This window comes from Macrosteles quadrilineatus, unplaced genomic scaffold (assembly GCF_028750875.1).
Source record: "Macrosteles quadrilineatus isolate MER2022 unplaced genomic scaffold, UCM_ALF_1.0 Scaffold_6__1_contigs__length_79288215, whole genome shotgun sequence".
NCBI lineage: Eukaryota > Metazoa > Arthropoda > Insecta > Hemiptera > Cicadellidae > Macrosteles > Macrosteles quadrilineatus.
In genome coordinates this window covers 55,539,087-55,552,857 of record NW_026542599.1, presented here as the reverse complement: position 1 = coordinate 55,552,857, position 13,771 = coordinate 55,539,087, and the positions used below count along the sequence as shown (strand labels likewise).

The window sequence follows — 13,771 nt, the reverse complement described above, 5'->3', positions numbered from 1 at the left end:
AAAAACAACGAAAGAATTAAAGAAAGTAAGGAAATTCAATTAGCCAGACTGATAAATCTTCTGGGGACAGATGGTTTGAAATTGTACAACTCAATAAAAGATGAGTCTGTGGTTGAAACAGTTGAAAACGTGATGAAGACATTGGAAAAACACTGTGTACCAAAACAAAATATGACCATGAGCATTCATCTTTTATTTTCATGGAAACAACTACCTCATGATAATTTTGACTCGTTTTACGCAGACCTCAGAAATCTAATAAGATGTTGCAAGTTTGAAGAACAGGAAGAAAAAATATTGAGAGCACTTATAATTCTAGGAGTGAATAATAAAGAGTTGCAGGAAAAACTATTAAGAGAAGATACAAGTTTTGATAGAGTAATCAACTTCTGTAAAGCATCTGAACTTGCAGAAAAAAATGTGCGACTTGGCAATAATTAAGGAACGCAGCAGCGTTCCGCCCCTCCAAGTCCCCCAGCGGAACACAGCTGCTGCAGTGTATATATACATGACGTGACAAAGTGGCTTTTTTACTCGTCTATAGCTCTGAAGAAACAAAAGCTATTACAATAGTTATTCATCTACTGGATAGGGGCACTCATTCTCAACAAAATAAAAAAAGAATTTAAAAAACGGTTGTGTTTGAGCCAAGATAAACTAGTTTGAAAATTCACAAATATTCCGTGTTCTCCTTCTCCTCCTCCTCCTCCTTCTCCTTGAATGTTGACGGACCTACAGCCCAAACCACTGGCTCAATTTTAATGTTTTTTATGTTGTTTGAAAGCCCTTAACGCCATATAATAGTATAGATTTTTTCAAGTATACCGAATGATTTGAACTACTTACTATATAAAATTACTTAGAGCAGTGATATTCCCCGATACTTTCCACTGAAAAATGCAGTGTACCGATTGTACACTGGTACAGCAGCTCGTCATTTTTAACAGTTTAATACTACTTATCAAAACATATGAAACCTAGGAACTTCAAACTTAGTACTAGTACTAAGGTTTGTTTTGTTTTGATACACTAAACCAAATAAAACAAAGTACTAAGGTTTTTTTATGTTTTGATACACTAAAACAAATAAAACAATCGAGAAAATCACTCTACGTATGTTAAACAAGCAATTAAAAAGTGATAGGTAAATTTAGGATAAATGAGTTTTTCAATATTTGTTTTATGCTTTTTCTAACAAACCTAATCTGTTTGATTACATTTTTACTTCTCTAATAAGGGCTCAATTTACACTAGTCTTTAGATATACGGTTAGATATGGGTTAGATATACGGGTTTAATTATCAGAACACCAACGCATTTTATGTTGTTCAAGATAACCATTGATGAAATTTGAAACTGAGTTTAAGCCCAGGGGGTTTGTTAAATAGTAATTTTGGTACGTGTTTCAAAAAGTTTTTAATCGGTTTAAAGCAGATAAGACCAAAATTGTAGAATTTAGTTCTACACAAACAATATTATTGAAATTAAATGAGATGTAGTTGTGCCGTGGTCTATATATCAGAGAAAAGAGGACTTTTATTTTAACTGTTAATTTTCTACAAAAATAAAATAAAATCTAACAAAAAACCACTAAGTGGTAACACTTTCCCCACCAAGTCAGCAATCCAAAAAAGATAATAAATCATTACTTTTTCCGCCAAGAAAAACAATGTAATGTATGTAAGTTTGGCTAAAGGTAAAACAGATCAAAACAATTTTGAAGTTGACACGGTCGTGAATTCTAAAATTACAGATGGACAGGGCTTGAGTGCAATACGACGTTTTAATCAGCAGCAGCAGCAGGGGTATAACACGTCACAAGGAGGTTACAACAGACAGGTAGGCAAAACTAATAATTGTTATAGATGTGGTGGTATCCATCATGGAATGTGTCCTGCAATAGGAAGAATCTGTAAAAAATGTGGTAAGCCAAACCACTTTGCTAGTGTTTGCCGAAATAATAATAAATTCCTTGGTTCAAAGCATTGCAATAATTTGCAAAATGTTTGTGATAACAGCATGTCAGTTGAAGACAATCATGAATCAGACATTAATAGCCTTTGTGTGGTTGATAGCATAAAAAATAAAACTGGTAGAAGGCAAAGAAATAAAATTCCAACTTGACAGTGGGGCAGATGTCAATGTATTGCCATTTAAGAAATCTGAACTTACCTAGTAAATTGAAGCCTTGTAACACCACATTGCAGTCATTTGGGGGGTTTTCCATTAAACCTTGTGGTATAATCGATGTTCAAATTGAAACCGATCAAAATATTGATGTAGTTAGTTTTTTTTTTGTAAAAAATGAAAACACGGTACCTATTTTAGGACTTGAAACATGTGTTAAATTTAACCTACTAAAACGAATTGAGAGTGTCAGAAATGAAAATGGTGGTAACACCGACCTAGAGAAAGAGAAGTTAAAAATCTTTGAGGAAAATAAAGATGTTTTTGAAGGATTAGGCTGTTTCCCGGATAAATGTAATATCAAAATAAAAGAGTACCCCCAAAAAGAGGCAACCAAAAGAGGCATTTGTGGGTTACACAACCCACAATTAGTACTGCAAGGACCTCTAAAAATTAAAGATAAGTTTAAAGAGACCTTGGACTCTCTTGTGAAAAGAGGCATCATACAACCTGTTGAAGAACCAGTAAATTGGGTAAGATGTATTCAATAAAACATGGGATGAAGGAGTAATAGAGAAGAAACTTCAACAACTCAGATCTTATTTAGTTTCTATTAAAGATAAGGGTATAAAGAGACGAAATAATAGATTTATAAAAAAAAAGATTAGGACTCCAAGCTCAAGGGGAAGATGACAAGTAACATATGTTTAATATTCATTTGTTTGTGTTGTGTTTGTAAATATTTACTTTTGGGTTATAATAAATAGAGTTAATGCAAAACTATGACTTTTAGTTTAACAATCAGATATGATGTAATTTTTAGATGTTTACTTACAGTATTTTTCACGCTGATTCCAAAAATGCAATCCGTTTTTGTCGGAAACATTCCTAAGTGGATATAAAACGAAGGCTAAAATTACGAATCTAAGGTTCATTTCGCGGTTCGGATGGTAATATGGCGTGGTCTGGACGGGTCCGAATGTTGGCTGAGGACTGTGTGAGGAAAGCAAACAGCTCTTTATACTCGACTCAATGCGGAATTAAATCAATTTGTTTTGAAACTAAATAATCAGCTCTTAGTTAGGCATGTGGGGAAGGTAGGTTGGGTTTTATGCGAATTCGTGACTGTATTAAGTGTTTTGAAGTTATGTTCGATTAGGAAGGTAAAGTTTGGGTTATAATGAACCGACTCATTAATTTATGCTACCTCCAGACTGTCTTTGCACAATTGAAATAGTGAATGAAACACAATGAAATAACAATATCAAAATTGCTTGCAAATAAGACAAATTGAAATACAGGGCGTTTATAAAAGAATCATCAGGTTTTAAAGGCGTGTACCTCACCCAATTCTCGTCTCACATAAATATTTGAAACATGTGCTTAAAAAGCATGTTTCCAAGTTTTATAATCAGCTGTTCAATAATCAGTCTTGGTTTTTTCTTGGACGTGTTTGCATCATTTTCAAAATGGTTACAATTCAAGAAAAAAATTTTGAGTTTTTCATTATGACTCAAGTTTATCTTTAATAACTGTCCAGCGTGAGTTTCCGGGGCATTTTAGACGGACTCCTACTACACACCAAAGAATTTTAAGGTGGTATCGCTAGTTTAAGAACTCTAGTACCTGAGGACCGAGCTTTGCTCGGGGGAAATCATTAGTTTACTCTGAAAGCAGTTTAGTATTGAAGATAGATTAATCCATTCCCGAACTCCACAGTGCTCGCCTTTACTACTTCCTTCACCACTCCCTACGTTGTGGATCTGTCTGCCCTCCTTCCCTATACCATTTAGAAATGCAGATAAATAATTGTCACAGACATTTCCCACACTCTACGATGCTAAACTTTACTACTTCCTACGTCGTGGACCTGTTTTAATCTCTTTCCATATAATTTTAGTATTTTAGATAAATTAATATAATTGCCACAAACATTCCCCAGACTCCGCACTGCTATCCTTTACTACTTCTTTCACCATTTCCTATTTTCCTTCCCTTCTCATAGCATTTGAGGATTGCAGATACCGTAATCTAATCGTCATAAACAGTTCCCACACTCCGGACAGCTCGCCTTGACTACTTTCTTCACCACTTCCTACATCACGGACCTGTTTTCCTCCCTTCCCATAGCATTTTTGGATTGCAGATATCTTACTGGATTGCACTCCACACTGCTACCCTTGACTACAATGTATCGAGTAATCTTCAGTATAATCTTTGCTCAATAGTAACAACTGATGTTTTTCCTTTTGTACTGTATTTTTGTTTTGCTAGTATACTGTGGATAGACAACTTACAAGTCTTTTGTTTACGTTTTCCTTGTTAGTTATTTAATTCAGCCAAGATGGTTACTTAGCAACCCATAAGACTAATGTTAAAAAAATTGACTTTCAGTTTCTTTTTCTACGTAATTGGATTTTTGTTGGCGGTTCTAACTGCAGTAAACTCGTTTTAGGCCAGGAATAAACTATTTACAACATTTGAAGAAAATCGTCGGAGCCAGATCACTTATATAATGGTGGAATGCCAGATCTGAACTAATTCCATATCTGGTTAGATATGGGTGCCAGATCTGGAATGTGTCCAGATATGTCATCCCAGATCTGGCACCCACATCTGGTCAGATTAACTCATATAAAACCAGATCTGGCCAGATATAGAATCCAGATCTGGGACCAGTCCACTTTTCCATAAGGGTTACTAACACCATTTTATGGCATCAAACTATTGAATATTATTCATATAATTCCGAATTACCACAGTACTCAAGTTGCCATTCGCGATAGACCTAGGCTCTGGAATGTGTCCAGATATGTCATCCCAGATCTGGCACCCACATCTGGCACTCTTGCATTACTAGCTCTAGCTTTTATAATAAACATTATTCATTCAATTTATGATATGGCCAGGGGTCATCACATAAAGTTTAAACTCTTGTAAATTTTAGGGGGTTTTTTTTTGTTTGGTTTATATAGGGGATAGAGTTTTACTGTTATTCAGTGCTCGATTTGGTGGGAATGCAGTGGAACGGAGTTCCGGTACCTCTCTTTCATAAAGATAAAAATATTTGCATAAATAGGTACATAAATAGATATTTCATTACATTTCATTTGACTTCAGTTAACAAAGGTAGCCTTAAAAAAAACTTGAAATGAATGATGAATGGTTTGCTGAATATAAGAAAGAATGGTATAAATATTGATAATTCTCTCAATTCACCGTAACAACGTGGTTACAACGAGGTACAAACTTTACCAAAAAGTTTGCCGAAATCTTTAAAATTTGAATTCAGGGGTTTTTTGCGGGGAATCAAGACTTGATTCTGGGTAATTCCGGGGATTACCACCGGATTTTGCGGGTAAAATGAGCAAATTGTGTTGGCAACGCTGGTCATCACTGCCACTGCTGCCGCACAAACTTACGGCGGCCGGCGGGCCGCAGAGGCATGGTATAAGGGGCACCAAAGACTAAAGACAGATTATATATGGTAGCCTACATGGAATAGTCTTCGTCCATTCTCATGCGTGACTTCGGAGCGTACTCCTAGTGTAAAATATAAAGAATACGGAGAAAATTAAAAAAAAATATTTATGTGTAAAATTCCCATGTCATTCTAATGAAGAAAAAGTAAACTGTTTTAGTTAGTTTTTTTATAGGTATATTGCAATCAAGTTTGGTAACTTTATTTATTTTATACCATACTATCAATGTTTAATAAAACAACACTATTCTCCTTCCCTATATTAGCAAACATAGGTACTCAATGTTATTTAAGTAGGGAATAAATTTATAAATTTTAGGTAATATTTTAGTAAACATGCAAAAAGTCTAAATATTGAAATTCACTTAGTCTGCAGGTTTGCTTCGGCTGGGTTTTTTTTTATTACCATGACATCTACGGCAATAGCTTTTTCTGTGTATAGGAAATTTTCTGAAAGGACAAATTATTGATCTCCGTTCCAGTTTCACGTCTCCATGCATTTATACTCAGCTTAAAATATAAACGGAAAAAAGCTTTGGTATCTTAACTAAAACTAGTGATAAATAACATTTACCTTGAAATCGTGGTAGATGTATCTGCTATAATCCTCACTTTCATCGAATTGGTAATAAAAAAACCAAATTTTCTTATTTTCATCTGTTAGCTCTTTCACATTTTTGTATTTATCATCAATAAAAACATAATACGTGTTTTTTTTCTCCGGCGTCCCAGACCAAATTTCTCCCCATGTTCGTGGCTGGGTTTCTGTATGTTCCAAAAAATATACCATGTATATTTTAATAGAATTCCCATCTTTTAAATCTAGGACTGCAAATTGTGTTCCAACTGAATTTCTGAGTATATAGTCTTGGTGAGACAGCTGAATAAGTGTTAAACTATCGTCTTCGTAGTTGGAATAATAATTACTTATGTAAGTTCTTTCGTAACCTGTAAGAAAAATTAATATATTAAAAATTTCAACTATAAGTTTTTCAATCATAATATGTTGTTCGTGTAATTATTGCTTGTATTACGTGAGCACATTCACGACTCTATTAGTAAGTGAGTAGTAAAATAAAATAAAAATCAAAAATGAGTCGGCAACAATGAGACGTCCCCTGGGAGGTAGCCTAGCTCTGACTGCGGATCATCCCCCAACTAGCTAATTGTCAAGCTTAAAAAAATTAATTAGATTGTTTATGTTTTGTACAATTGCATGTTTCACGTCTATTACCTGAGAGGATTCAAGCAGAACCTTCTCATATATGGCACTACGAGACCTTGGTGTCGGCTTTCTATGGTGTATCTAACAAGTTGGGAGTTTTTTATTGTCTACGCAGTGTTCTGTTGGGTTGTATCTAATTGAGTGGATCGAAGTAAAGCTCTTTGGGATTGACTTCAATATAAACCTGCTTAATTTAAGTCAATAATGGCTGAACATATTTTACCCAAACTCACCAAGGTTGTTTTGACAAAAATTTGGAAGGCTTGGACAAAACCAATTTCAACTTTTTATTATGTCTGTATAATTTAAAAGAAACTCAATATTTTTACTTTTAACATTTGATTTATGGGTTTTCATTATGGATACAAAACAACGACGTAAATGTAAAAAAAAATCATAGAATATGTTAAAATCAAGCCACGACCTAAACAAATGAGGCAAATATCTGCCTAGCAGTGTAGTCTAGTCGTGTGTCTACCTAGGTATGCAGTGTTGTGTTGCATCTACCAAGAGTTGTACTAGGAGTGTAGTGTAGTAATGTGTCTACATAGGAGTGTAGAATTGTGTTGTATCTACCTAGGACTGTAGTGTTGTGTTGTATCTACTTAGGAGTGAAGTGTAGTGTTGTGTCTACCTAGGACTGTTGTGTTATGCTGTATCTACCTAAGAGTGTAGTATTGTGGTGTATCTACCCAGGAATGTAGTGTTGTGTTGTATCTTCCTAGTAGTGTGGTGTAGAGTAGTGTGTGGCGTGTCTAACTAAGATTGAGTGTTGAGTTTTATCTAATGTGTTGTAGTGTAATGTAGTTATGTGTATACATAGAAATGTAGTGTTGTGTTGTATCTACCTAGGAGTGTAGTGTAGTGTTGTATCTAACTAGGGTATTGTTGTGTTGTTTCTACTTAGGAGTGTACCAATAATGTAGTGATGTGTATTCATAGAAATGTAGTGTTGTGTTGTATCTACCTAGGAGTGTAGTGTAGTGTTGTATCTAACCAGGGTATTGTTGTGTTGTTTCTACTTAGGAGTGTACCAATAATGTAGTGATGTGTATACATAGAAATGTAGTGTTGTGTTGTATCTACCTAGGAGTGTAGTGTAGTGTTGTATCTAACCAGGGTATTGTTGTGTTGTTTCTACTTAGGAGTGTAGTATAGATGTGTGTCTAAATAGTAGTGTAGTGTTGTGTTGTATCTACCTAGGAGTGTAGTGTAGTGGTGTGTCTACCTAGGAGTGTAGTGTTGTGCTGTATCTACCTAAGAGTGTAGTGTAGTGGTGTGTCTACCTAGGAGTGTAGTGTTGTGCTGTATCTACCTAAGAGTGTAGTGTAGTGGTGTGTCTACCTACGAGTGTAATATTGTGGCGTGTCTACATAGGATTGTAGTGTAGTGATGTGTCTACCTAGAAGTGTAGTGTAGTGGTGTTATGTAGTGATGTGTTTACCTTCGAGTGTAATGTAGTGATGTGTCTAAATAGAATAGAATAGAATACAAACTTCTTTTATATAAATCGGTTTTCGACACAAAAATACACAGTTTTTCAAAACAACTCAAGTCAGGTACACAGTCTTCAATTCAATAATAAAAGAGAACAAATAATTTAATTAAAACTAATAGAACTAACCTATATTTACAAATACAGTTTTTCGTGTCTTGTCTGAAAGCCTTATAACTTAAATTTTTAACTCTTTCAAGTAAGGAATTGTATTCCTGAGGGCCAAAAAAAGATAACCCCTTCTTACTACATTCAAAGTTTACACGAGGCAAATGCAGTAGGCTATCCATTTTTTGCACCTATCTCGTACTTCTTTTCGAATGGTCAGTTTATCTTTGAGGTAGGAGGGTCTGTTTGTTTTGGCCACTTTATGTACTATGGCAAAAGTTTCAAGGACGCAAACAACCTGTACTAGTAACATTTCACTTTTCTTTCTGATAAGTGATATGTGATCATTTTGTTGGATCATATACAAATCTTAGAGCATTATTTTGCAAGCGATCCAAGATATTCAAATTTTTTGCCAACAAAGAAAACCCAATAAATGACAGGCAAAATATAATTTATTATTGACATTACTAGAGATCTGTCCATTTGTAAGTTTACATTCTCAGCTAATATATGCCTAAATCTATTCAACACTCTGAGTAAAGATATGACCCTTTTGTACGATTGTTTTTACTTGTTTTGAAAATTTGAATTCTGTATCATTCGTAAACCCAAGAAATTTAACACCCTCAGTAGCCTTCAATAAATCATTTTCCAAAAGTATATTTACATTATTTTGATGGCTTAAAAGAGTGTTCCTTTAAGCGATTGCTTAAATGTATTACTGAACAATTCTCAGTATTTAACCTAAGGCAAAGAGTTTTTGACTACTGATAAATATTTGTTAAATCAATATTTATTGCCTGTTCTGCCTGCAAACTCTCTGATCTTTGAATGAGAAGAGTAGCTGTGAATCGTTGTCATAAGAAGAGTGAACAGTGGGAAAATGTTTCATTTATGTCAGCAGTGTGATAAACAATACATAGGATACATATACATATACATATACATAGGAGTGGTTGTATATCTACCTTTTGGAGTGTAGTGTAGTTGTGTTTCTACGTAGGAGTGTAGTGTTGTGATGTGTCTACCTAGGAGTGTAGTGTAGTAATGTGTTTACCTAGGAGTGTAGTGTAGTGATGTGTCTACCTAGGAGTGTAGTGTAGTAATGTGTCTACGTAGGAGTGTAGTGTAGTTGTGTTTCTACGTAGGAGTGTAGTGTTGTGATGTGTCTACCTAGGAGTGTAGTGTAGTAATGTGTCTACGTAGGAGTGTAGTGTAGTTGTGTTTCTACGTAGGAGTGTAGTGTTGTGATGTGTCTACCTAGGAGTGTAGTGTAGTAATGTGTCTACGTAGGAGTGTAGTGTAGTTGTGTTTCTACGTAGGAGTGTAGTGTTGTGATGTGTCTACCTAGGAGTGTAGTGTAGAAATGTGTCTACGTAGGAGTGTAGTGTAGTAATGTGTCTACGTAGGAGTGTAGTGTAGTTGTGTTTCTACGTAGGAGTGTAGTGTTGTGATGTGTCTACCTAGGAGTGTAGTGTAGTAATGTGTCTACGTAGGAGTGTAGTGTAGTTGTGTTTCTACGTAGGAGTGTAGTGTTGTGATGTGTCTACCTAGGAGTGTAGTGTAGTAATGTGTCTACCTAGGAGTGTAGTGTAGTGATGTGTCTACCTAGGAGTGTAGTGTAGTAATGTGTCTACGTAGGAGTGTAGTGTAGTTGTGTTTCTACGTAGGAGTGTAGTGTTGTGATGTGTCTACCTAGGAGTGTAGTGTAGTAATGTGTCTACCTAGGAGTGTAGTCTAGGGATGTGTCTACCTAGCACTGTAGTATAGTGGTGGGTTTACCTGGGAGTGTTAATACTTGATACCCGTGTGAAGGGTGGGCCCACAGCTAATATAATCATTAATTTGGCATTTTAATTATTTTATAGTAAAAATGTTTCACTTAATCGATAAATTAAATAATGACTAAACAAATTAAAGAGTAATTTATTTAATATTTGTTTACTTCCTTTAATATTTAGCTTAACGTACTTGTGTCTCCAACTCGTTTCCAAAGGACGCCATTCTGAAAAAAAACACGTTTTTGTTACTACACAGATTAATGGGTTACGTAAAGTTAAAATATAACGCAACATATTTATCCTACAGTTAACTGACAAATCGAACTTTCATCCACTGACTTTAGCACGCGATGGAATATTACAATTGTTTTATTTAAAATGCCAATATTTCAAAAATCAAATATGAAAATAAAAAACGGATTGCGGCATTGAGTGCAGCATACAAAGTAGTTCAAAATGATTGGCCACAGCATCACCTTCATCTATACTATTATATAAAAATCTAATAGTGTCTGTCTGTATGTGTGTTACTAATAGGTGAAAAGACTACTGAACCAACTGGACTTAAATTTTACAAAAATATAGCTACCATACCAAGGACCATTATAGGACTATTCACATTACGATACTGACCGTAGGCTTTGCCTCTTTGGCTTTTGAAGATTTTGAAAGTAAAATATTGATTGGTCTCCATGGCTGCGATGAGATCTCTAACAATGTTTGTTTATATTTGCTTTGAAATAAAATCATACATGTCAAAGTTTTATTCGAAGATTTGGTCAGTTTTTCTCATATCAGCCTACACAAGATTTAAAATTAATCAAAACCAAAATGGTCGTATCCACTACTTATTACCAGGTTTAAAAGTCATACCTTTCTACGTCATACGTTTCTATTAAGGCCATACAAGTTTAATTTTGTTTCTAAAAGCGTTGGCGGATGTGTAACTATTGTATGCTACAGATGTAAAGATTAAAATGTTTATATTTTGTGTCCTCTTCCCGTTGCAAAGCACGGGTACAACAGCTAGTATTATATATAACCCATTTAAAATAATATAAAAAACATGCTCATATTATATAACATAACATGCATATATGTGATATGTTATATGATGATAATTGCTCTAGTCAGATTCTGTTACTTATTGAAGCTAATATTTATTTAGTCGAACATGCCTTTTTTCCTTCTTATTTATGGTTAGTTTAAAGGGCGATCGTCATTGTTATTGTTGTTGCTATTGGTTATTGTTGTTATTGCTATATTATTGTTATTTGTTTTTGTTGCCTATGTCTAAGTGTCAAATGTTATAGTTGTTATTAGCCATCTTGAACTGTACATTGCATTATAATTATATTGATATAGATAAGTTAGTAAACAAAATAGCACCACATCAAACAAAATTGAATGTCCTTTGAAATAAAATAAAATAAAATATGGCAATAAGTGCATTACAAATTATGTTTTAATATGGTTTGTTGTAATTTTTAGAATCATTGTGAGATTTATTATAAAATATTAAGGATCTATTAGGATTAAGTTCTATATACTGTTAAGTTTTGTAATACAATAAACTAAGGTTTTTAATTTTGATTATATTGAATGTTGTTTAAGGTGTTAGTTACATGGTACATTTAACCTAAGATGTTTTTAAACCATAAGGAAATACTTCCTCTAAAATAATGTAGATACTGCACTAGAGATGTAAATAATAGAGCATGTGTAATAGAACAAATGTAGAGCACATTACTCTATTTTAGGGTGAAAATATGGACGTACTTGAAAGGAAAACAATCATCTGCGTGACTTTGAGTACTGATACGTGATTTATCCTAAAACCTACCTGCGACCACTTAGCAATTTCTTTTTTGTCGGGGTTACATCCCAAGATATAAGACCTGTACTTTTTTTCATATATTGGACAACCTGCACAGAAGGTGTAGCAGTGCCAATGTTCTTTAGCAGTTTCACGACTTCCTATCGTAATATATTTCACACTGTCGATTTCGGTAAAGTGAACAAATGATTTTATATCCAAGTCCGATTTCGACTTGCAGGGCAACCCCGGTATTGAAACTATAACTCTATTATTCAACGTCTTGATAACTCCAACGTGTCGTCCACTTTTGAAGTAGCATTCCAGAAAAGTGCGATCTTCTCGCCCATACTGTCCCCGTAGTAATAAATATGTTGCTACCGGTTGGACACCAGGCTGGAAATTGTAGGATGCTTTGATGCTTTTGGCTGAAACTAACAGGTCAACTTGTGTGAAATATTCATAACCATTTCTTAGTATATTTAAAGTTTATTTTCTACCACCTGCAGTAATCATTCAGCTCTATCACATTATTATCATATATTTGTTACACATTGCTACTGATTAAGGTAGCATATTATCTTCAATATGTAGAGTTAAATATGTGGTTAAGTAGATGTTTTATTAAAGTTACACATACAAATATAATTTATATTGGGTTTAAAAAATCAGTTATTTTCTTTTTATCAAACGGTTTCACTAGCTCACTTTCTTGTCCGGTTCAAATTATGATTTCGATTTTAAACTAATTTCTTGTTGAGCTAGAGACTTGAAACTTTAAACATAGCTCACAAATGGATGACAATACAATACTATATCATTATTTTTTCATATTTCCCTTGGGCTAAGCCTAAGGCTTTCAAATTTTCCATGTTTACATTTTGGAAGAATGTAAATTCATCATTTGAAGTCAGCTGTAAATACTTAAATTTGACAGTTTCAAGACCATATATTTGACAGTTAGAGGTACAGGTTCTGCTCCCGAGAGATTCTAAATATAAAACAAGCATTTCAAAGTAAATATAAAACATCTGATTGCAGATAATATGGTTTTGTTTATGTATTTACAGGCTATATAAAATAGATTTAACATATCTACTCATTACATACTAACAAGTAGAACATAATAAAATAAAAATACTTTTTAAAATGCCACGTTTTTTATCGCGCTAAACAGTAGAAAATAGTTTATAAATATGCGGAGAGAATAAATACTTGTAAGATTTAAAACGGAAATCGTGGGGAGCATGAAATAGATAATAATAGTTCAATAGGTGAAGATAATTGTAAATTAGCATGCGCCCCACGTTTTCTAAATCCTACAAAGTATTTATTCCCTCATAATATTTTTAAATTATATTATACTTTTTAGTGCGTTTAAAAACGTGCCATTTTAAAAAAAGGATTTTAATCTATAATTATTTCTGGAATAACATGATATATTTTGTAAATCAAGACCAATTTACTACTTTACAATTGACGAGTCAAAGAGGGGGGGGGGGTCAGTTTAGTGTATATTTGAACATGACATTGGGAATAATCAAGATCCTTCTACGAGGAGTACTTTTACAGTAGGATACGTATTATATTAGAAGTCTCCATATTGTAAATAAGTTGTTCATAAATAAGTTTTTAAAATAAATGGCAAAGCAAGATAATAGTCGTTCTTGCTTGATTCATTTTAAATATTAATAAATTGCTATAAAATATTTTTCCCTGAGTCACTTATAAGGTA

The 13,771-nt window shown here is 33.9% G+C and overlaps 1 protein-coding gene across 2 annotated transcripts in view; it reads right to left on the bottom strand.

Moving 5' to 3' along the window:
- LOC128997245 (uncharacterized) overlaps positions 1 to 13,771 on the bottom strand; it is a 168,124-nt gene that overhangs the window by 133,745 nt on the left and 20,608 nt on the right. For both annotated transcript variants that reach the window (XM_054422857.1, XM_054422858.1), the window contains exons 9-11: positions 12,064 to 12,470; positions 10,411 to 10,444; positions 6,183 to 6,556 (exon numbers count right to left, since the gene is read on the bottom strand). In XM_054422857.1, coding sequence (XP_054278832.1) covers positions 6,183 to 6,556; positions 10,411 to 10,444; positions 12,064 to 12,470 — 815 coding nt within the window. The remainder of the gene's footprint in view (positions 1 to 6,182; positions 6,557 to 10,410; positions 10,445 to 12,063; positions 12,471 to 13,771) is intronic.